General features: G+C 37.3%; 1 protein-coding gene across 4 annotated transcripts in view; it reads left to right on the forward strand.

Annotated features, from left to right (window-relative positions):
• rptor (regulatory associated protein of MTOR, complex 1) overlaps positions 1–23,986 on the forward strand; it is a 141,255-nt gene that overhangs the window by 104,102 nt on the left and 13,167 nt on the right. For 2 of the 4 annotated variants that reach the window (XM_055041000.1, XM_055041002.1), the window contains exons 22-29: positions 4,913–5,031; positions 7,403–7,506; positions 7,588–7,765; positions 7,857–7,967; positions 13,947–14,052; positions 16,231–16,345; positions 16,433–16,557; positions 18,199–18,324. In XM_055041000.1, coding sequence (XP_054896975.1) covers positions 4,913–5,031; positions 7,403–7,506; positions 7,588–7,765; positions 7,857–7,967; positions 13,947–14,052; positions 16,231–16,345; positions 16,433–16,557; positions 18,199–18,324 — 984 coding nt within the window. The remainder of the gene's footprint in view (positions 1–4,912; positions 5,032–7,402; positions 7,507–7,587; positions 7,766–7,856; positions 7,968–13,946; positions 14,053–16,230; positions 16,346–16,432; positions 16,558–18,198; positions 18,325–23,986) is intronic. The other 2 variants (XM_055041001.1, XM_055041003.1) reach the window with 1 other exon arrangement.

Consider the following 23,986-nt stretch of genomic DNA (forward strand, 5'->3'; position numbering starts at 1 on the left):
TTAACCAGACAGACAATTACAAACAGTAGAGGATGAAGGCACTTTGGAGAGACTGGGACCTTTGGGCATCCCAAAGGAGAGTCACTGCTTCCAAACAACAGTCGGGATAAACAAAGTGTAAAGATCATCAGGGAGGAGCATGAAGGACATTAAAGTGCTTTTCTTGATCTTCCCTCCTCTGTCTATGGCTCTCTGGTGTTTAGAGGGCTTGACTGTATGCTCAGGCGGCCACTAAATAATAGCTAAATAATAGTTCCCACCACCTCAACAGTAGAAATATAAAACTTGTTTTTTTTTCTTCCTAATTTGCACTTTTCTCTATGTTCTCCACTGCTGTGTTATGTTCAGTTTTGTAATTTTAACTTTGAATGTTTGCAATCAAAACATAAATCTTAAATTCACTTATAATAAAAGTCTAGATATTGTAGTTTTTTTTCCAGCACTTTTTTTTTCAGTTCCACCCTAAATTAATTCCAGCTGTTTTGTTTGCATAGCTTCATATCATTACCTGATATGCAATTTTTTTTTCTCTGCAATTTTTTCAATACAAAGTGCTGTGTAACTATGTTTACAATTTTTTTTCCCTGAAACTCATTCAGGGCATTCCTTTCCATTTTCTTCAGGAAACACTTTAATCACTTAAACCGAATCTTAAAAATCCAAATTTAAGCTGAGCATTTTGTCAGTCATCACCTCTTGCTGAAATTGTGGGTTTGTCTTTTCAAAACACTCGACTTTAAAGCCTTGAAAATTAATGTTTGATGAAAGAAACACTAATTACAGTTTGGCACAACATTTGCTCTTTCGCTTTCATCCAACAAATCAACTATTTGATGCTCATTCTAAACCTTTTTCAAGCCACGTTCTGCTGGTAAGCAGGTTAAAAGACATATTGGCCCCTCGCCCACTCAGCTCTGTGCCAGCCGCAGAGTCCTGGCCTCCCAGTGAGCCTGTTTGAACTCACACCTTGCATGGGGCTGCATGCATAAGCAAACAGACTGCATTCATAGAGCATGAACTACATATCATCTAAGTTGATATTTTTATTCTTTTTTGTTTGTTTTTTGTCCATTGTGTTGCGACCAGAAATCATCTATCAGTTCATCAGATCCTTCACTCATCAGTCTGATTTTTTGTTCTTTCACTCCTTTCTTGTTTGGCTTGAAGTTGTTCTCATGAAACCCACTTAGCTTTGTTTTCCTTCTCCTGAAAACTTCTAAATTGCTCCCTCTTTTGATATCCATTTTATATGAGCAAACTAAGAAGTGAGGGCCTGCGTGTTATGCAGCGGTTTGGAGCAAATTGAAGCCATAAATGCTGTTTGCGGCCTCTGCTCAACACCGGACTGCCGGAGAGCAGCAGGACAGCAAAGCTGTGTGGGAGGGCAGAGTTGGAGTAAAGTGATTTATTAACTTCCCTCTACTATCATTTGTACAAACCCTACCACACTGTGGAGACCACACTGCTGTCTCTGTTAGGCACTATTGTTTTGAAAAATGAAGCTAAAGCTCAGTTTTGTCCATTATCCTGGATGCAGAATAGAATATAAGGATATTGTAGATGCAGAGGTCCCACACAGTTGAAATAAATTCTGATTTTAATATAAAGATTTCAAATATGTTGATCAGAGTGGAAACAACAGTCATGCTAACCTCTGACTCTGACTTTTCATGTCAGAGGTTAGCATGAAAAGGTTTTCATTTCCATTTTTTAAATGTTATATAATTATTTCTTGCTTCTGTCTGTTAGTCTGTCATCCACCTATTCATCCTGCCATCCACAGTTTTATTTCTTCCATCCATCTATCAGTGTTTCTTTCATCTACCTGTACAATAACCCATGGTTTTTCCAGTCATCTATTCATCTATCTGTTAATGATTTGTTAATGCACTGATTACCCATCTATCACCTAATTTGTTGAGTTATCCATGGTTTACCCGTCTGTTCATCGATCTGTATCCTCATCATCCATCCCAGATTTTGTATTTTTTCAAACTATAAATCCAAAGCAAATTGGATTATTAGTGATGTACAGAAATACAGAATCTTTTCCATCTGACTTAAACCTCTGTTTGGTTAAAACATAAAGTAATCACATAGATGTTCGTTGTTTAATGTACTGACACAACTTTCACAGATAACTACAGAACTATTATCTCCTGCAATGAAGTACAGCGTATAATTTCCATGGATGTGACGTCAATAAAAACTGCTCATACGTCAATAAAAGCTTTCAAAAGAACAAAGATTAATCTACCACAAAGTTTGAAAAGTATGTTGTATTGACTTGTTGAATTGCAACAAGAAAACCGAAACTAACCTTGAATGTAGAGGAGCTTTCCATCCTTATCTCTAAACCCCCGCTAAGTTCCAGCTGGGTGACTCTGCAATGAGTCTCACATAAATCTAGCTGCAGCTGCTGTAATTAAGTGAATACTCTTTTTAAGGTTATATAAACAATTTAAAAGAAGCTATTTTCAAAATTACACTTGGATGGAGTATACTAAAATTTAAAAGATGCTATTTTAAATAAACTGTTTATTTCTTCATCTAATGTACAAGAGAGCCACTCCAGGTCATAATGTCAATTTCTTGGGTTAAAAAACTTCAGCTCACATATAAAATATGTTAAAGAGAAACAATTAGGTTCAAGGGATGTGAAAAATAGCCAGAAAGAAGGTCTTTGACTGACATCATTGTTGCCTTCAAATTCAATGTATTATCAGTTCGTCTGTGCACTGCTGGTTTGTAGAAAACATGGCAAGTTTGTCATCCGGAGCAAATCTACCCAAGCTAATTGATAAAACATCCAGAACACACAGTGCTGGTTCAACCCATCTATTCGTTGATGTGTAAATATTCAGACACAAGAAACTGCTTTATATTGGCAATAAAAGCTGCTAAAACCAATGGAAGGATATAGACAGAATATAGAAGTTCTCAAGCTGTTATTTCTCAACAGCACATAAATTGTCTCTTTAAAAGCAAAGTATTGACTAATATGGCACTTAATACACTAGGATACACAATATAATTGATAAGAATAGCTATCAGCACTCTAAGCATATATTTGGAACGATGATTTACACACTAGGGTTTGACATTAAGTGGACAATATTTATCTGGATTATTCTTCCAACATGAACAGTTTTAAGCTTAACAGTTTGACATAAATGTTGAATGCATCTGATTTTATGCCAGTATTTACGTTTTGAAACATTCTGGATCTGAATTGACTATTATTTTTTTCAGGGGTTTATATCCACTTGGTGGATTTGATGTGTTTTCCGTTTAAAGTTTAAATGCATCATACAGCATCTACAATATGGCGCTTTTTTGCAGTGGAGCTTCAGGGATGCTTTAAAAACATCTTGGAACTATTTTTTATGTTGCAGCGCTTAAGGCCCCTAAAGTCCCTGCGGTGTGTTAACTGTAATTTGAGCCATTTGCAAGAAATTTGGAGGCACTATAAAAGGAGATGCAGTGAGTCATTTAGTTAGCACTTTAACATCTTTATGACTTCACATTTATTTCACTTTTGCTCAAATGACATGAGTGATGGATAAGGACGTGCTGCAGCTTCACATTCACCATGATGCTATCTGTAGAGTCAGTACAGTTTTAATTTGTTTGCTCTTATGATGTAAAGCAGTCACGCTTTGCTTTTTGTCCCACTATCTATTTACTGCAGCAGCTCCCTTGCTAATCACATTCTATCCCTCTACCACTTTCCCTCCTGGTTTATTTTTACTAGTGATTGTTCCGCCAAGTCCTCTTTGGAGAGGGGTGTCCTCAGTAACTGGGTCCAGACTTAAATTATTCCTGGTTTTTTGCCATTTATGTACTTAGAAGGAGCACATACATGGGCAGAAACATCTGCAAGGGAGGAAAGTGAAGGAGAATCAACTTTAAACTGGACACAAAAGAGAGAAAGGACTTATTAGAGCATCTCTTAAGCAACCTGAAACTGAGGAGGAGGAAGACGAGAAGTTTAATAAGTTGGAGACAAAACGAAGCAAGAAAGAAATGAGTGAAAGGAAGTAAAACTCCCCACTTAAGGCAGGTTTTTAACACGGTTGGTTGGTGAAGACTCCAAATAAGGAGTAGAAAATGAAAAGGCCCTTCTCTACTATATACCATCTCCAGGCTATCGAGATCTATTTTTATGTTGAATATTTATAATCTGCTTAGAGATGTTGATATGGCCACAAAGATGGAAATCTCTCGGTTTGCGTTAAAGCAGACGAAGAGTTTCTTGTATTTGCTAAGTTATGGTGAAGTATTTGTTCCATAAATGCTAGAACACAAAAATTTAGAGGTTAGCAATACATTTCCGTAGTATTTGGTAGAGTTTCCCTTTAAACTGTATGAGTGGAGTCAAACTTTAGCATATTCTGTCCAGTGACTCATTGGAATGTCGTCTCATTCCTCCTGACAGAACTGCTGTAATTGACTCATGTTTGTAGACCTTCATGCTGACACACCTTCTCAGCTTTTATAACAGACAAGTTAGAATTTGGTGAAGTGCAACACAATATAATGCTGCTACTCCTCTATTTCAAAGTGCTCTTAGGCTTGCACACTTCTCCATTTTTCCTCTAATTGTAACTACAATTTTTAGATCACAGTAATTGCACTATGAATAACAACAATTTCCTACCAGGTTCATCCAGCTTCTTCACAAAATATTTTTTCTTTTATCCTGGGGTTGATGTGCATGTTTCATATCCAAACACGTTCATCTCTGGAACCTGCATGCTGAATTGTGTGATAACAACAGAATGGGTCATGTCGTCTTATGTATTTTTTTTTAACAGCTGTAAATATGTGGTTTTCATCTCCAGTTCATCTGTTGTGTTTTTATTGTTTGGTGAAATGTCTGAACCTGTCTCTTTCTGTGTATCCTTTCCAGGTGTGTCCTTCAACAGTGTTTATACTCAGATATGGAGAGTGCTGCTCCACCTAGCCGCAGATCCGTTCCCAGAAGTTTCAGATTTGGCCATGAAAGTGCTCAATAGCATCGCATACAAGGTTTGTTGTGGTTAAGGTTTCTGATAATGTGAAGACTCAATGACTCATCATTGCAAAAATAATAAGGTAGAAGTTGGCAGCTATTGTAAGATCAAAGCTGTTACTGCGCTGCAATTTGGTGTTTCTAACAAGGTTAAAAATTCAAATTATAGATCTATATTTTGCTATATTTCACTCTATAATATAAAACTAGTCACTTAATAATCTGCAGGACATCCTACTGTGTCAGTAATGACTGTTTTGGTACTTAAGTTCAAGGGTTTACACATTCCTGTTAAAATGGCTGATTTTTATGACTTAAAAACATTCGCTCATTATTGACCATTTCAAAACCGTTATTTCATCCTTTGACATCAGATTCAAAAGCAGCATACAGTCCGTCAGTCTTAATTGTGTTCTGACTAATCATTCTGGGATTAGTTTGGATAAATTATTGGCCTTGTGATATTGAAAACCTGACTGCTTTTTTTTTAAACACTTCTCTGTTACTTAAAAGAAATAACTTTGAGTCCTCAGTGACAGCATCCACATGGAAGAGTGTTGTTGTAATCCAACTCTAGCCCACAGATTGAAAAAATATTTTTTATGCTGTAACATCCGTTACATTCAGTCACCAAATAATTTTTCGATCACCAGCCGATTTCTCTGTCAGGTAGATTTTGCAACTTTGATCAATTTTATTCCGTAGCAGTGACAACAGAATGTAAAGGCTGCTGACTTCTGCCATAGATGGAGTACATGTTGATTTATTTCCTGCAAAGACTTGAGCAAAGGCATCCTAATCATTTTCTCTTAGGTTCACAAGTGTTAACATCAGCTTAACAGAGAATCCAGCTCTTTTAATTAGGATTTTGACTTTCAAATGTTATTGATTTTAACTAAGTGAACAAAGTCAGAAGCTAATTAAGATTTACTTGCTTCTCAGGTGATCAATGCATTGAATTTTTTTTTCTATGTGTAGTGTCCAGCTATTTTCCTTCTTATTGATATTTGATTAATGTCAATATTTTCTGAAATATTAGACTTTGTTTGCATTTTATGTTTCATTGCTTCATATTTCTAAACATAAATCTTTAGTGTAGCTTGTCAGATAAATGTTGATTCACTGCCACTGTGCCTCTCTTTAATTTTTTAAGTTCTGTTTTACAAACATGACATGCATTTAATTTGCAAGGTGGTATAAGATATTCAACTGAGAGACACCTCAGCCATGTCCTACTGCAGCTTATGCTCATTCATAGAGGAAACATGTTCTGGGATTAGTTTGGATAAATTATTGGCCTGGATTGACTGAGTTTCAACACAGTATTTGGAGATGGATCTTGCTGAGGCAGAACAAGCTCTCAGTGGGGGAATTTCCCAGTGGGAAGTAGAGAGTCTAGTGGAAACGATTACCCCAGTTTACCAACAACTCTGCGTAAAGCAAGAGGAGGTGTGTGTTCTGCCCCGTTTGTGTGATGCTTCTTCAATTAAGGATCCATGTATAAGTTGCAAGACTGGGTCAGATTACCCAATGAGTTTTCAGGTAAACAGGTTATATCACCTGTTTGGTTCGTCTTTTGTTCTCTAAGGATACCTTCATATTTTCCTGGTAAATCTGTTTGTGCTTGCTGTAGATTCAGTTTTTTTTTTTCTTCAAAAATCCATTTGTGCTTTCTTAGCCATACAACGTCTTATCAACACGAGAAAAAAAAGAAAGCTTCCCATTAGCTTTTTATCTACTTTTCCACTTCCACAGAATCTCTATTAAATCTGTCTCACACTAATGGCTTCTTGATGCATTGCTCATATCTCATATCAGATCTCTTTCCTCTGTCACAAACATTGTAGATTTCATAGAAAATGTGTAGCTCTTACATTAAGCTGCTCTGCCCCCCTCCAGCGTGTTATATGCACAAACAACAAAAGATGTTTGCTACAATCCGGTAATTAGCATAGAAATCAAATCCTAGCCAATGCCAGCCAGTGAAATGTGTTTGCCTGTGCTAACAAGATTTAAGTAGCCCAGTTTTCTCTGCACCGAGCTCCAGTAAACAACAACTCTACTATTCATCAGTGATGCTTCACCTCCATTGTCCTTATTAGGTTTACCCCTCCCTCGCACACCATCGTTAGACAACTCACAATGAAGAGGCAATATTACCTGCTTCACCTAATGAGATAAACTTCTTGAAATTTAGGCAAAGTTTGTAAAGTGCTGCACTTCTGAGTGCTGCAGCTGGAGGTGATAATCAGAGTTTGTGTGTTATGTGTGTTTCTAAACCAAACAAAATGATGTTAGCCTTTGAAACAGTTGAAAACTATGAGAACAGGTTTCTACCTCTCAAATTTGAAGAACAGCCCTGCAGTAAATGCTTGTTTTTCTCACCAGGCAACCATGAACGCCAGACCTCAGAGGATCCTGGACTCTGGATCTCTGACTCAGTCGGCGCCGGCCAGTCCCACCAGCAAAGGCACGCACATCCATCAGGCAGGGTGAGGACATCATGATTGATTTAGATGTTGATTTTTGTTGTGACTTTTAAATGCATCTTCATTGCATCACTGTTCCTCCAGCGGCTCTCCGCCCATGCCCAGTACCAGCAGCTCCAGTCTGACCAATGAAGTCCCCAAGCCCCCTGCCAGAGAGCAGCCAGCAACACGGCCCCCCTACACCCCAACGCTGGGAGGACAGGCACCCCACTCACACCAGTTCCCCCGCACACGCAAGATGTTTGACAAGGGACCAGAACAGGTGAAGGAAAAGAAACTGTTGTGGGAAAATCGGCTATTAACTGGAGAAAAGCTTCTTATCGTTGAGCATGTGTTCTTGTGCGCGGGTTCAGGCAGCTGAAGATGGTGAGGAGCCGGGTGGTCACAGGAACTACGTGAGTCTGGCCCTGCAAACAGGCCTGTGTGACTGGAGTGCCAAGTATTTTGCTCAGCCTGTCATGAAGGTGAGTCTCCTGGTTTTAAACAATCTCTTCTAATGAGGAAACAAATACACCTTTTTTTCTAATTGAGCAATCAGACATTCACAGTAGAATAAACCATTACTCCAAAAGCATTATGCAAATAGCTTAAATGCACTTACAGCCAGAGACTGTATTTTTTGAAGACATGTCCTGTGATGGAACTGGAATTGGAGTTTGGGCCATAATAGTCATTATTATATTTGGAGGGAAAAGCAGGCAGGTTGCAAACCTGAGACCAGCATCCTCACTGCGACGTACGGTGCTGGCAGCATCATGATGTGGAGATGTTTTGCTGCAACAGGTACACTTCATGTATGGATCTTCCACGTAGTCAATGACCCTATAAGCATGCAACCAAATTCGTTACACATTGGTTTGTAAAAGAAAAGGAAACTTGTGGAAGGATGGCTAAAACATTTGTAAATGTCTGCATTTAAAGAAAGTAAATATATTTCTTATCATTAATGTATTTAGCAAATATCAAGCTGTTTGGCCCAACTAGTCCTCTGCAAAAATAAACACTGATTTTATACAGTTTCTGTAAATGTCTGATTCCAGCTGTATTTACTTCAGGTAGTCGCTAAACCATAAAGGGACTACATTTATTTTGCTCTTTTCTTGTCTTTTTGACATCTAGAAGACTTGAAGACACTAAAAGCTGCACTCACACAGTCACAGAAACATTCATCTTTTTAAACCGTGTTGTGTTTTTCACTGACACATGCAGAGCGATAAGGCGAAGAGACAAATCAGAGACCTGTGTCTTTAAGGACTTTTCAACACTTTAAGTCTCCAGTCTGATATCAAACCACCGACTTTCTTCTGACTGGCTGACGACCGCTCGCCCTTTTGAGCTCTACTCATTCTTTGTTGCTAAGCAACTGTGAAAAAGATTATGACAGGTTATTTTCCGTTTTCTCATATTCATGTGAATTTTCATCAGAGCTGTTTGTTTATTCCCCATTCTGCTGAGATTTAGGAACAGAGAGATCCATTCAGGTGCAGGAAGTCAGGGTTTAAAAGTTTATTTTAAATAGTAATGAACTGATATGTGAAACTGCAAAGTAGGGACCAATCATTGGGAAAGCACCTGCTGCTTCTTCAAAATGGCTTCACTGAATAATTGAGCACTCAGGTCCATAATGTAACATCCTCCACAGGGACATTTTAGATGAAGCACAGTGATTTTGTTATACCTGGTAGTTGGTGATGGATTTCCGTATTTACTCAAGTTTTTCTTTGTTTTCATAAAAAATGAAGATATTAAGCATCTTTCAAAACTAACTATATTGTTAAGTAAAAACAAAAAAACAAGTCATAAAGCTGTACAACACATGCAAACATGTCCCGATGAAACTAACTAATAGAAAAAATAAATTAAACAAATGATATTATTGAATAAATAAATCAGAAGATTAAATAATATTATAATAATTAATATTATTTTAAGTAAATATTTTCATTTCATTCTTTTCACAAAGTTTCCTAAAGCATTTTGAAATTATTGCTATATGTACATATGTATTTACCTTATGTATGTTTTTTTCTGTTTTATTTACATATTTTAAAACACATACACATTTTTTTATTATGTGAACCATAGCACTTTTGGGTTTTTATCACAATGTGATTAAATTAAGTTATATTAAAATTAGAAAAGCAACAAATATTTTTTCACCTCCTTAAAAGTTGGTATTTGAGATTACTTGGGTATTGCACTGTTATTTTAGTCTATGCAAGAAGAAGGAGACAATATGTAAACTCAAAATCTTTGTGTAAAAGTTGCAACAGTAAATCAGAGTCCCTGGTTGCGGCAAAGTGCCTAATAACCAAAAGGCATTTTATGTTGCTTGGTTTAAAGTACTGGTGCCATTAGCTTATTCCCTCTAGATCAGATCCACTTTTAAGACTTGTACTCTGTAACTCCAGTCCAAAGGAGCATCAATTCAATGCTATATTTAGCAGCAGATAATACAGCATAATGATTTAGGAATTTCATAAATGACTTACTGTATCTCTTATTTCACTGCAGCTATTTGTAGTTGTCAATAACTTGTGGTCTAATGGGGAAACTAAGGAAGGTATTGCAGTATTTTGTGCATCTTTTTCAGTTTTATTTACATATTTTCCAAACCTTGCAAGCAAATATAGCTTCCCGATTGAAGGTAAGTGCTGAGAACTGGTCTCATTTTCAGGAAGGGATAAAAAAAAAACAGGAGGTGTTTTTATTCTGTTTGGTTGAACAGAGTTTGTTTGGTGCAGTTGCTCTCGAAGCACAGAGGTAGCTGCTCGGCACGACTCGGTTTGAGCAATAAATACATCTGGATGTTATCAGCACTCTTCCAGGTTTCTGTTGAACACTGTCCATCGTGGATTTTATTTTAAGATTAACAAATAACTCAAACCAGAAGTAAAATGTTCAGTTTATATGTTTGTTCCCAAGTATTTTCGAAAGGTCAGCAGTGTTCAAGTTATCAAAATGTTGGTCTAAATCCAGGAGTACACAATCATGCATGATAAACTTGAGACATTTTATTCCTGCAAAATGCTGTTTCAGAATAGTTAGAAAGTGTCACCTTTCCTTTCCAAGCTTTGACATTTAGAAACGAGATAATAAAGTCAGTTTAATACGGTATTTACAAGGCACACAAAAGGTCACACATCCGAATATCACACTGGAAAAACCTTTCGATTTGATTTGAATGTCTTCTGCGATGTCACATTTATTTCTGTCCAAAGTTGCATTCATTTTCCTCCAAGCAATTTAAGAGATACTGGGAGAGTCAGAAAACCTCCTAAACTCCTAACCCTAACTCTAAACCAGAATATCCCAAAGATTATCCTTGGGGTTGAGACCTGGAGCATATGCTGGGAAGTGATGTGTGAAAATAATATCGCATATTCCTTGACTACTTCCACACAACTTGAGGTCGATAAATTCTGTCTTTCTTCTGCAAAGATGATGGCTCCCCACTGTCCCTCGGGTTAATAATGTGCTGAACATTTCCTAACCCAGTTATAATCATTCCAACAATTTTTTGGGGTTTGCCTCACCTGATCCTCCTTAAACAGATTAATATTTAAGGAGGCTCTTCTGACATAATTGTTTAATGAATTAGAACATAATCAACCCTGCAGTAATTATCCTGTGGAAGCTCCTACCTATTTGCTTCGTAATATCCAAGTGGTGACTTTCTTTTGGTAAAGCAGTGTATGATGTTAGATGAAAACAGAGTAGAAAAGTCTGAAAAAAGAAAAATGGATCAAAGCAAAATATTTGAAAAGGACAAGACACAGAGGGACATGAAGAGGTGGGAGCAGAGGGTGGGTGAAGAAGGAGGATCAGGTTGACAGTGAAGTAAATCTTATGATGAAGAGCATTCGGTGTGGATGAATGAGATGAAAGACAGACAGAGCATGGAGCTCCACGAAGAGGGGATGGAAATCAGAACGATATCTGGATAGGAAGCGTGTACGAGAACAGGCGGCGGAGACACAAGAGCTGTGCGAATCTAAACTCTGCGTTGGCAAAAAATAAAAATGTTGACTTCTACCATAAAACTCCTCCTCCATTACGAAGCTACTCTGTTAATTTCAGTATGCAAGTTTTCGTATCTCTTTGTCAGCAGCACACAAGGGAGGTTTGCTCGTCGATGTTTATGGTAGATGCTTAAATGCCCGAAATGACTAAACATCTCTTGATTTGTTCATAAGTTTTTTGGATGCTCTTGAATATTTAATACAAGAGCATTAGAATAACTTAAATTATCAGCATTTCTAATCAAGTCCTGAGAATTTTGAGACCCCTGGTCATCACCTCTCATTCTTTTAATTTATTGACTAAAACATCTTTTTAATAATCTGTAGAATTCATATGACCTCCCAGAATCAGTGTCACTTTAAACTTTTTATGCGATTCAGAATCAGTCATTGTCTAATTCTATCTCTTGCTGTCGCATAACGTTTATTTCAGTAGAAACTAACCTGTAGCCAAAAATATAAAATATCAAAAAATAGCTATCGCAACTAAATGTGCCTTAGGGCTTTCAGGTTTGGACCTTCAGACCATCTGAAGAAACGTTTCATGGTCTGCAATTGATGCCCAAAACCTTCTATTCACCCCAAACAGAACCAACACCTTTGGTTTAAGTTTGGTCACTATTGGAAAACCCAATGGTGTCTGAGCTTAAATTAATGATGGAGTTTGAACTTGTGAAAGGACATGTAAAAAAATAAAATAAAATGTAGTTGTGAAATATCCAGTCAGAATTCCGCCAGAATTGTTGGAAATCTACAAGAAGTTTGTGATTTTGCTTCGACTTGTAATTATGTAAACATTTTTAGGGTTGTTAGTATATATTTGAGTGTGTGTGTTGTTTTGATCTTGTGTGAATTAGAGAAACTCCACAGTGATTTCTAACTTCCTTTCAAAATTTACCCTGAAAAGACAGCAGTTCAGTTCCACCCTAGAAGGTCTAAAATGTGTAAAATTTGTGCTTGTGATGAGTGTGTGGCACCTTTAACCAGAACGACAAATGTTCTCAGAGGTTCTGATACGTAACACAGTTCATATTTTACTATAGATCTTTCTATGTGGAGAACTAACACTCATCTATCACCTGAGGGTCTCATTACAGAATACGTTAGCTGCTGACACACAGCAGAGCAGCAGTGCTGGAAACAGCAGTGTGAGCAGGCTTTTACCTTGACATGGCCCTCATAGTCACACTCATTTTCCCTCTCAGCTTGGAAAATACGTCAGAGTCCTCCTGCTGCACCTGCCTCCTCTCTTACTCAGTTAGGAACCAGAGTCCCAGAGGAACGGCCAAAGTTATTTATTCAGGGATCGGACTGCGAAGTGCTTGAACGCACATTTGTTTCAAAGCCACATTTACACACAGGGTGTTGATAGCATGCAGTAGTAGTGTAGTCACGTGGTGTTGAAGCTGTTTATTGAAGCTATTTATCATTCAGTGGGTGTGGGAGGCTTTGCAGCAAAAAGGTGCTTAATAAGCACACATGGCCAGCCATCATCAAATAACACACACATGCAGCTTAACCGCTGCTGTTTATTTAGAAATCATATATTTGTAATGCATGACTTCAATGCATTCATCTGGACGTGTGCTTTATTTTACACTGCATTTTTAATACAGCCCTAATGAAAGACTTATTCTGTTCACTTAAAGCTGGGCACTAATTCTGTGGGGTCTCTTTTGTTATGCAAGACTTAATCAAGTTATGTTTTTAATGTTGTCCCCCTGCTCAGCAGATGTGATTAGATGTAATTACAGGAAGGGATTTTGATATACCTTGAGTCATTTTTTTCATAAGCTCATGAGCGTCCCCAATGTTGGTGCAGCAAAATTAGGTTTAAAAGTGGGATGGATGTAAATTATGACCTCTTTCAAATGCAGTCAGAGAGGGGAAACGGGAGAGCAGCATGATCTATGGTTATGTTAAGAAGAATTAAACGAGATTTCTTAAAATATATAAAATATTAAAATAGATATATTTTTATCTTTTAGACAAAGGAAATTAAAATTCATCTTAAGATATTCTTTTTTAAAACGCAATTCATGAGGTCCTTTGGATCTACAATCATTTCATATTTTTTTAAGTTGAAATATTACACGTTTAGATTATGGTTGAGTATGTAAAGATAAAAAGGATTTGAAGTGAAATGATTTTATTGTTTTTATGTAATTTCTTTGTGAGCAGCTTTAATGTTGCTGAACATCAAGCACCTCAAATATTGAGCCTATTTGTCCTTTCCACAGCTGTCTAGTTTGACTCTTAGGTCAGAGGCCTTTCCTGCCTATTTTCATTGTCACTGTCAAAAAAGCCTAGTGTTTTCAAAAGACCTTGATTTCTTTTTTTTCCTTTAGTGGCACACCACGAGAATATCTTGCCTATTGGCTGGACACAATAAAAACCTCAAGGAAAACTTGATATTTACAGATCCCAGAGGAGCATGACCTGGAGAGCCAGGTCAGGATGGAGCGGCAGTGGAGGTTCCTGAGAAATGCTCGCGTTAGAAGACAGAGTCGAGTCATCACACAAAGAGGTGAGTGGCACACAAACGACTACATAAATTATCATTTAAAAAAAAACTGGAAATAAAAACAGAAAATATTTATTAAAAATAAAATTAAGTAATTATTTCTTACCGTATTTTCTGGACTATAAAGCGCACCTCACGATAAGTTGCGACTACAAAGTTTTTTTTTTTTTAAACTGGAAACGTACATATATACCAGGCAATAAGGCTGGTATCTTCGCCGCTTTTGGTTTTCCACAGTGCCGCAGCAGAGGGCTGCATCCTTAATAAATCTGCTGTTAAGGACGCAGCCCTGCGTATCCAATGCCGAGCCATGGATTCGTTCACTCCCAGCTTACGTACAGCAGCTGTACTGCCAGATCGGTAGCCTTCAACTTAAAAGTACCTGCATCATATGAACTTCTTCATGTTGCTTCCATGAAGAGGGAGTATGAGTTTGAAGACATTTCTCCATGATGCCTGCTGCGAGCATGTGCTTGTTATACATGAAAATCAGCACTTCTTTGATTTCCAATTTTGATTTCCAATGATTCACTTCCAGCTAAAAAGCTCCCTGGTGGATGAAGGAAAAATCCACACTGAGCTGTAAGCCGCTTGGTTCAAAGCGTGGGGGAAAAAAAGTAGCGGCTTATAGTACGAAACTACGTTAATTAAATATTAGTAATGTTAATTATAACTCACCCATCAAACTCAGTGGGCAGGATTATGGCTGTTTTTGTAGGAATTCTGGCATCTGATTGGCTGCTTCAAACAAAAAGACAAAGTTTCTTTCAGTTTTATTGGATATGTGGTAATAACTGACCTTTGTCTTCAGCTTTGTATGTGATAATGCTAAAAAAATGTAAAATAAATTGAGGTGGACAACTTGAACTACAATTCTCAGATACAGGATTTCCACAAACATATATTTTTGGACTATTTTTTGTTATTTCTGTTATATAACAGGTTTCTGTAGCAGGGGCTTATGGTTGGATGCTAATTTAAGTTGCAGCACTGTGAATATCTCTTCACGATCTTCACTGATTTACTGAGCTTCATGTCTGACATCTGGACAGAAGAAGTCAATGATGCAACGACACAGCAAATGGTGTCCAGATAATTCACAGCAGTGAGCGGATGGATATAAAAAAACGGTTCGCAGCTGGAAACATCCTGCTCTACGACACGCAGGAGTCCCTTCACACACACACGCACACACACAGAGTCTGGAGTGGCAGTATTGTCACAGAATCCTCCTGTGAAGTTAGAGCGCTCTCAAACAGAATAACTAACAAACCCAACGTCACTGGCAGCCCCCCTGCAACACACACACTCAGTCACGAGGCGATTGGCGTCAGAGCTGAGTTTTGCTCACGTACACACCTCTCCCTTACTTTCAACTGCTCGCTCAATCATTGAATTCCCCCCCTGTTTTATTTTTTTGAGAGAAGTGGAAGGGTTGCCCTCATTCAGTCGGCTCCCTCCTGAGAGAGACGAGACTGGAGGAGGAGCGCAGATAGAGGAAGGCTGAGAAGAGGAGAAAGCTAAAAACTGATTCAGTTTTTGTCTAAATCCTTACCTCTCTGCAAAGGCGTTTTAGTGATGAAGTTGTCCACTTTTTAATGCAAGAATTAAACAGCTTTTTCAGTGGTCACATGAATCTGGTGAAAATTTTACTCATTCTCCATAAAATTCTGTATGACCATTTCAAATTATTTTCTTAATAATTTAAGAAAATAAATTACATTACAAAACCCTTTCAATTCTTTGAGATACTGGGATTTACTGGGATTATTCTATTTTACAAAGAATGATCAGAAAAAGAGCAAAATATGCAGCATCTGATATCCAGTTGTGTGGATAAAAATGATTTTCCCACCAGGGGACCAATGGAAATGATTGTTCAATTGCATTCTCTGCTGTTTTATGGACTGTGATTGGCTGTTAATTTCTGAATCAACCAATCAGAAAGAAGAGCCTAAAGTACAGCTGAAAAGTCTGGAACATGATTACCAATTAAACGTTTTCTTCTTGATGAATGCACATATTTTGAGTCACGCATTGTAGTTGTACTTTCCTAGATACTCTGCAGGACTTTCAAAACAAATTCCTCATCATATGACTAATCGACATTGGAGACACATTCAACAAAAACGTGACCATTTGAGTTTTGAGAACTCTTACCATCTTCCTTTTTTGTCACAGGCATTTCTCGTCTTGACGATCAAATATTCATCAACCGTAACCCCGGAGTGCCGTCTGTTGTGAAGTTTCACCCCTTCAACACCTGCATCGCTGTGGCCGACAAGGACAGCATCTGGTCAGAATGCATCACACACTCAGCCTGAATTCCTGGAGCAGGCGTTATTGTTTCACTTACACTGGAGCCTGAATATGTCTGTACCAGTTTCTGGGACTGGGAGAAGAGTGAGAGGCTGGACTACTTCTACAACGGAAACCCTCGTTACACCCGGATCACTGCCATGGAGTACCTGAATGGACATGACTGTTCGTTACTGCTCACTGCGACAGGTGGGAGGCACTAATTCACATCCAGGAAATATGAATGTCTGTCCCCACCAGAGCATTAGCAGTGCTTACTGTGTCCTACACACACCTCTCTGTATTTATCATCAATATCACTGAGCAATTATCTTTCTTTCTTTGATCTTCATCGGGCATTTTTCTTTAGAAAACAACTCCAAATTTAAACTCATTTATTCTGTTTGTTCATCATAGCATAAATTTAAACAAAGAATAAACATTGCCTTTAATTGCACTTCAAGCCGAGAAAATGCCCAGGAATTAATGCCTTTAAATTCAGCCTCATCAAAAAGTAATGTGCGCTTATTGAGCTTTTCTCCATCAGTCATGCTCTGAAGGATACCATTTCTTATACAGATACCACATTAAAAAAGTGAAGCAATGAGCATAAATCAGGTGGGAACTTGTAATAATGTTCTGGAAGGAGCAAGTGGACAGGTTTAGTGCTTTGCTCTTAGTTGTGTTTGAGCTGCAGAGATCTTTTCTGGGCAAGGCTTCAGTCCTGTTTTTCTTCTCTGTCAAGATGTTTTAGGTGAACAGCCTTTTAAGATCTTACTCAGCTTAACTTCTCTGATGTTTTTACGTTTAAAGAACTTTAGCCAAGTTATAAAAAAAACTCATGAAGATTTCATCACACTCAGAACATACAAAGGCATCTTAGTGAATTAAATATAACCAAGTGTTTATTGAACTTGGTTATAAACACTTCAGAAGGTATATCGTATAGATTCATTATAATGGCCTGGGGGTAATGAACACCCTCAATTTCTTAAAAATGATATTTTAAAATACAAATATAAAACTTTTTAAAACCAGAAATTCACTGTTGTGATCTATAAAACTACAGTAAACAGAGTTTGTCTCGTGGACAGTCATTAATAAATGCTGCATGTGAACATAGTAGTGGGAAATTCAGTAAAAGGAAAAACTGACATAATTTTGACTCTTTGGAAATAGAGAATAGTCCACACCTAATTATTGGAACAAATAACGGAAATCTGTTGGCTGTTTGAGTGGCAGACAATTTAAATTAATTGTACTTAATTTCATTTCATTTCTACCATATTTCTGCTAGCATAAACCTTTAAGAAAATGTTTAAACATTTTGCTAGTGTAATTTTGGCCTCTTTGCTGGCAATCCAACTACCCAGTACCTCACTGAGACATACTGAACCCATTGCTGAAATCAAACAAAACAGTAAATTACACCTTTTCCTCTTGTTTTGTCTATTTTTTATTTCTACCATACTTTTTCCTTCTATTCTATTTTCAAATAGTTGGCTTCCCTACAGTGTTACTCTAAACAGCCAACTTTTTATCATTGTCATTTTGTGGTTTACGATTATTGTAGAGGGACTCAATGACTATGACAAAAAAAAATCATTTTTATTGATCTTAAGCTGTATGTTAATTCTACCACAAACTAAATATTTCTTTTTCATTAGTCGTGGTTATCCAAATTAACAGAATTAAACACAATAAATTCCCCTGTCTGTTTAACCCACTATAATATAAAGTGTCTGAATTGAATGACTGACATAAATCCTCTTTTTGATTGTATTTGACTTTATTTGTGTGGTTTTATTTTGTTTTGTTTTTTTCATCTCGCCACCTCCTTTCTTTCTCCAGATGATGGAGCGTTGCGTGTCTGGAAGAACTTTGCTGACCAGAAGAACCCAGAGATGGTAACAGCGTGGCAGGGCCTCTCCGACATGCTGCCAACCACCAGAGGTCAGCCCTCCTCCAGCACCCACAGTAAAGATCAACACTTTCTATTACTGCGTGTTGTGCTCATGCCCCACAGTCCTCCTGTTTTGGTGGATGCTCACTCCCACCCCTCCTGTCCAACCCATCCCAGTCATATTCTCACACCTCCCCATCCTCTGCAAGTATGACAGGAAGGCTGGTGCATTAATTCAAACAAACTTAAACATTGGATATACGCAGATCTTATTCTCTGCACACACTTTTTTTCTTCCAAAACATCCTGTTTGGTTCATTTAAATGCAACCGAGAAGCTTTTTAGTTAAAAACTAAAACTGGAAGCAGACTGCAAAGGCTACAGAGCAAAGCAGTTAATAAACATCGATTTAATATTATTTTTATTTAGAGCACAACAATTAATAAACATGAAGAGAAAACCATCAATTCCTGTTGGGCAGTAATTGGTCAAAAATATACATATAACCCTGCTTGACTTTAGGAAATAATTATAAATCCCAAAAAGACTGACCAGTGCCAATATCATAGATTAAGGGGAAGGAGAGAGTTAAGTGTTTGAATTTGGTCAATGACATCCACAATGGCATTACTAATGGGCAATGGCATAACACCTCAAGCAATGAGAAATAAAACATGATAAAGACTATTTATAAGCGAAAGTACAGATACAGTTATGCATCACTTTTTCAATTCAAATATAATGAAAGAGCTTTCAAAGAGCTGCACAAGTTTTTGTTTAAAGAAATGTATGCACAAAAAAATATTACCTGAATCAAGGATTAGTGAGACCATCAAACATAGAAACACGACTCAGCTCAGAACCAAAGAAAAACTAATAAGAACCTGAAGTGTTATTATCGTTTAAATTAATCTAGTTTGGTGATTTCTAGACATATATAACTTAAGATAAGTTATAAGACTGGATTAATCAAATCCAAGGTTAATGTCAGATCATATTAAGTTTTACTGTACATCATAAAAAAAGTCTAACCTCCAATTCATTAAAGTTGCCATAAAAACTAATTTATACATGTCTTAAAGTCTTACTGTAGGTTTCTAGTCTGTAATTGCTAGAGAAGAGGCCTTTATGATAGTTCAAACCATCAAACTGTGTTATAACCCCAGAGAGTTGGAGATTCAGGCCAGAACTTGCGAGCTCTCAGAGACCAGATCTCTAAACTTTTAGTAGAGACACAAGATTGGAATAGAAATAAAATGCAACTTCCTTCCAAACTTTTTTATATCTAGGTTGTGCCTGATTTATTATTATGTAACGATGTTTTGATTTTTTTCATCAGATAGCATAAATGCACACTATTATTTGAATCAAATATGATGTGAAATCTGATGCCATCCACCATCAGAAACTGTCCATCAGGTTTCTGTTACATTTCTGAAAAAGCTGGATTTAACCTGGTAGATGGCTTACATTCAACTTAATCTGGCTGCAGAATTATGCATTCAGCAGGTAGGTAATTTTTCCTCTTCCCTTGCAGGATAGTTTATCTTCCATCAGCAAAACAGATCACGTAAAACTCAACTGTTGACAATCTTGTGGACTTGCTGTCACGTTTTGCCTCTTAGCTGACACACTTCCATAATTCCTGAGGCAGAATTATTCACAAATATGTGAACCAGGGCAGACAGCGCTACACTCTTGTCAGAAACATCCACCCACTTCGCTGTTCTACCTCACCACACGCACGCGCACATATACACAGTACACACTGTCATGCCTCAATCCCAGCTGCTCTACATTTTTCTGCCTCAAGCACTTCTACATTTCTGGGTCAGAATTGTTTTTGGGGAACGAGGGGCTGCAAGACTGTGCACACTTCTTAAATGTGTCGATAACTGCTGCATTTAGTAACCACACTTTTGTACTTCTTATGAGAAAGAGCCAGTAAATGCTTCATTTTATATTAAATATACAGTTACTTACTTTGACAATATAACAATCAGGGTAAGACGTTAAACCTGTTAATTTCAACTAATTAATTACAGAACAAAATATATTAAAATAAGAAAGTAAAATATGTTGTGCTTAAATTAGTAAAAATCTGATATCTGGGTGCAAGTGAATGTAGCACAGAATTACCTATTATGTAGAAAGTGATCCCCATCAACTATAGTTAAGCAGGGCTGCATAAAACAAGTTTATATAAAGTTAAAGTGTGTTTTTGAGTCATCTTTAAAGGTCACTGTTACTATAAATCCCCAGAATGTTTCAGTTTTTGCTTATTTATGCAGCATTCAGATTGGCCGGGGAGGCATGTTAAGAAAAATGCATTTCATGTAGAGGGTTTAAAGTCACATTTCCTCTGAAATACAGTGACTGTAATGACTCTGCTAAGTTAAATGGGTTTTATGCAAAGCTGTGCATGGCTAAATAAGAGATGTTTGGGTTTTTTTTTCCTCTGGGCCAGGCAGAATCAAAAAGGAAAGAAAGAAAATACAAAAATGAACAAATATTAAAAATATTAAGAATTCCTGCATTGATATGAAGGTTAAGACTCAACCAGTAGCAAATATTATCATGTATGGCAGGACAAAGCAGGAGTATAATTGTGATCAATTAAAAGGGACACAGATGTTGAACCACTCTGAACTTCATTTCCAAAACCCTGCAGACTTACATATGTATTTTTATTTTTTCCAGTTTCCTCTGGCAGGATATCACCAGTTTTTCCCTTATTTACCCTCTAAGAACAAGATTTCTGACATTTAGTTGTATATTTTGATGTTCAACGTCTTTTTGTATATTTAGAGTCGCTGCGTTTTAGTAGAAATGTGAATTTTTAATCCTTTACAGATAAAGTATTTTTTTAACACCTCGTCCTTCATTCTGAGCCAAAAGGCAATAAAATACCACGTAAATAAACTTGGGTTCAGTTTAATGGTCACATAAGCTTCATCAATAGCTTTGATAAAAAAAAAGTTAGATACAAAAATATTGGGCCAAGCATGTCTTCCAAGGTGAGGGAAAAATAGAGAACAGAAAGTAAAAAAACGCTAATGGAATGCATCAATGGAGAGTAGTAGAAGAAAATAGTGAAGTAAGGAAACGCCAGGTGTGTTGTTATAGGCCTAAGGTCCACCAGCAGCTCAGGAAAATCCAACCCAGCTTTATTTAAAAGGAAAGCTTTAATCCTCATCTTAAAGGTAGATGGGGTATCAGTTTCTCAGGTGGAGTTAAAGTATCTTCCAGTAACTACCACCACCCCCTGGAGATCCATCTAACAGTCTGACACAGCAGAAGGAAATTACATGTTGTGCTGAAATGTCTAATTGGAAAAAAAAAAAATTGGCTTTAGCTCCCAGGTGTCTTGAAGACGTCATATCAATCAATCGTCTCCTTTCTAGTCCGCATAGTTTCTGTCGCATTTAACGTTTCTGTGGAAGGCTTTATGTTTGGTACATGCGTGTTTTTGTGACGTAAAAGTGCAAATGCATTCATCAGACATCTAAGTCTGATGAATGTACAGAGTTAAAGCTAATATCTATGAGTTCTGTGGACTGATTTTATACTGGATGAATTCCTGTTAAATTGCCCATTTCGACATTAACAGTTAAAAAGATCTTGAAGGATGAACATTTAATGAGACTAAATAACATATAGAAATAGAAGTCCTCAAAAATGAACGTTGTGTTCCTTCTAATGAGCAATATTAAATTAGGTTTTTAAATATAATTTTACAGACATCTGTGTTTATGTGAAAGCCATCTGTATTTATCTTTAATATTGTACAATGATAGCTCAGTTTGTGGACAACTTGTGCGCCGTTGTGTTTTGTAGCACGCCTGACTGAACATTGGATCTGTCAGGATAAGTGACTGGATGACCTAAAGCCTCCACAGAGGTCCCAACAGAGTCAGCAGAGCTCCAAGGGGACTGTAGGGATTGTGGAGAGGCGACACATTTAACTAACCTCACAGCCTGGATAAGTCCCACACCACAAATTGCCCAGAGAGGCTCTTGCCCCTGCAGAGAGGACTCTGCCTTTGTCTCTCTCTGCAAGTGTTTTCACGAAGACTTCCACATTTAATGGTGTGCTTGTTATGGCGGATTGACAGTTGCTGCTTGACTTGGACTTTGACTACACTGAAGGCATCAGCTGAGATTTCTCCTGAACTTTTAGTTAGGCTTCAGCTTGTTTTTTTTTTGGGCAGAAATGTTAAAAACAAGACCTCTAAAACCTCACATACACACTAGGTTTTTTTTCCGGCATATAGTTCTAGTATCCTCTTATGAGTTATTACATTTACTTAACAAGTATGTTGATGGTTATAAGCTAGAATTTGTAGGATTTAAAAGAAAAAAAACTGTCCTCAAATGCGTCAATAATTTAAAGCCAAATAAAATATGAGACAACTCTATCTTTGTGCTGCCAAAAAACTCTGTTGTTGCTCTGAAGGCAGCTGCTAAAAGACTGAATATTTCTCAAGGAGAGGCTGGCAGAGACAAACAGTCGGAGCCTGGCACCTGCTGGACCCGTCCCAGTTCACCCCCATCTCCATCAGCCAATGGCGTGCTTCTGTGTTGTTTTCATACCAGTGGAACATCTCTCTTGACTGACTGGCTTGTTGTTACTTTGCTAGGTCTTTGAGATTGTTTTGTGTTTTCCCTCATCTCTGGAGAGAGGCTGAACAAGGCAGCAACAAAACGACTCCCTATCATGTCAAAATCCCTTCGTTTTAATTTAATATCGAATCGAGCAGCTTCATTATTTCCTGAGGATCCTACTCAGTCGACCTTTCTCTAACTTTTATTTACATTTGCAGACATTTATGTGCAGGAAATTTTACAAATATTCATCTATTCAACCTTTTCATCTTTTGTTACAATGCGACCACATACTTTCGTGTATTTTATTCAGCTCACATAGAGTAGCACCATAAATAAAGCATGCATTGTTTTCAAAGGTTTTTGCAAACAAAAATCTGAAAATCTTTTGTCTTTGATTTCAACCCCTCTGAGTAAATGCTTTGTAGGAACACTTTAAAGGTTTGTTCCTACCAGCTTTACCCAACTACAGACTGCTATATTTGCCAGATCAGTAAATTTCAAGTTATTTTTGTTTTTCTCAACGTAGCACAATCTACCATGTGTTTATTGGTGTCTCCTACATACCTTGTATGAAATGGGAGTTCTTATTTTGTTTTCTTCAACAATGGTTTTCTCTGTGCCACTTTGTTGTGTTTGACTCTTTCTTTTTATGGATTCAACAATTTTCCTTAACATTTTAAAAGCTTGGAATACATGGAATATTATTTAGTAATGTAACCCTGATTTGAACTTTTCAACAACTTGTTCACTAACACAAACTACATCTAAGCACTTTATGAGGAGTATGCAGACATGAACACCTCAATTTATGCTTAAATATCCACATCACTCAGTTTTTATTTGTATCAGAATAATGAGGCTTCATACAAATGTGCCACATTGTTCAGATTTTTATTTGCAAAGAATTGAAAACCATTTGTTTTACTTGAGAAGACAGGAACATAAAGTTCTAATAAAATACACATTGAAGTGTGTGGTTGCATCTCGAGAAAATGCAAAAAAGTCCAGGGTTATGAAGAGTTCTGTGAGGGACCTTAGATGTGTCTGGTCCTGCTGCTGTTTTTGCCCCTGTGGTAAAGGGCGAATCAGAACTTTGGACCCTGCAGGTTTGGAGTTTGAGCGATGCTC

This window comes from Poeciliopsis prolifica, unplaced genomic scaffold (assembly GCF_027474105.1).
Source record: "Poeciliopsis prolifica strain line A6 unplaced genomic scaffold, Auburn_PproV2 SCAFFOLD016, whole genome shotgun sequence".
NCBI lineage: Eukaryota > Metazoa > Chordata > Actinopteri > Cyprinodontiformes > Poeciliidae > Poeciliopsis > Poeciliopsis prolifica.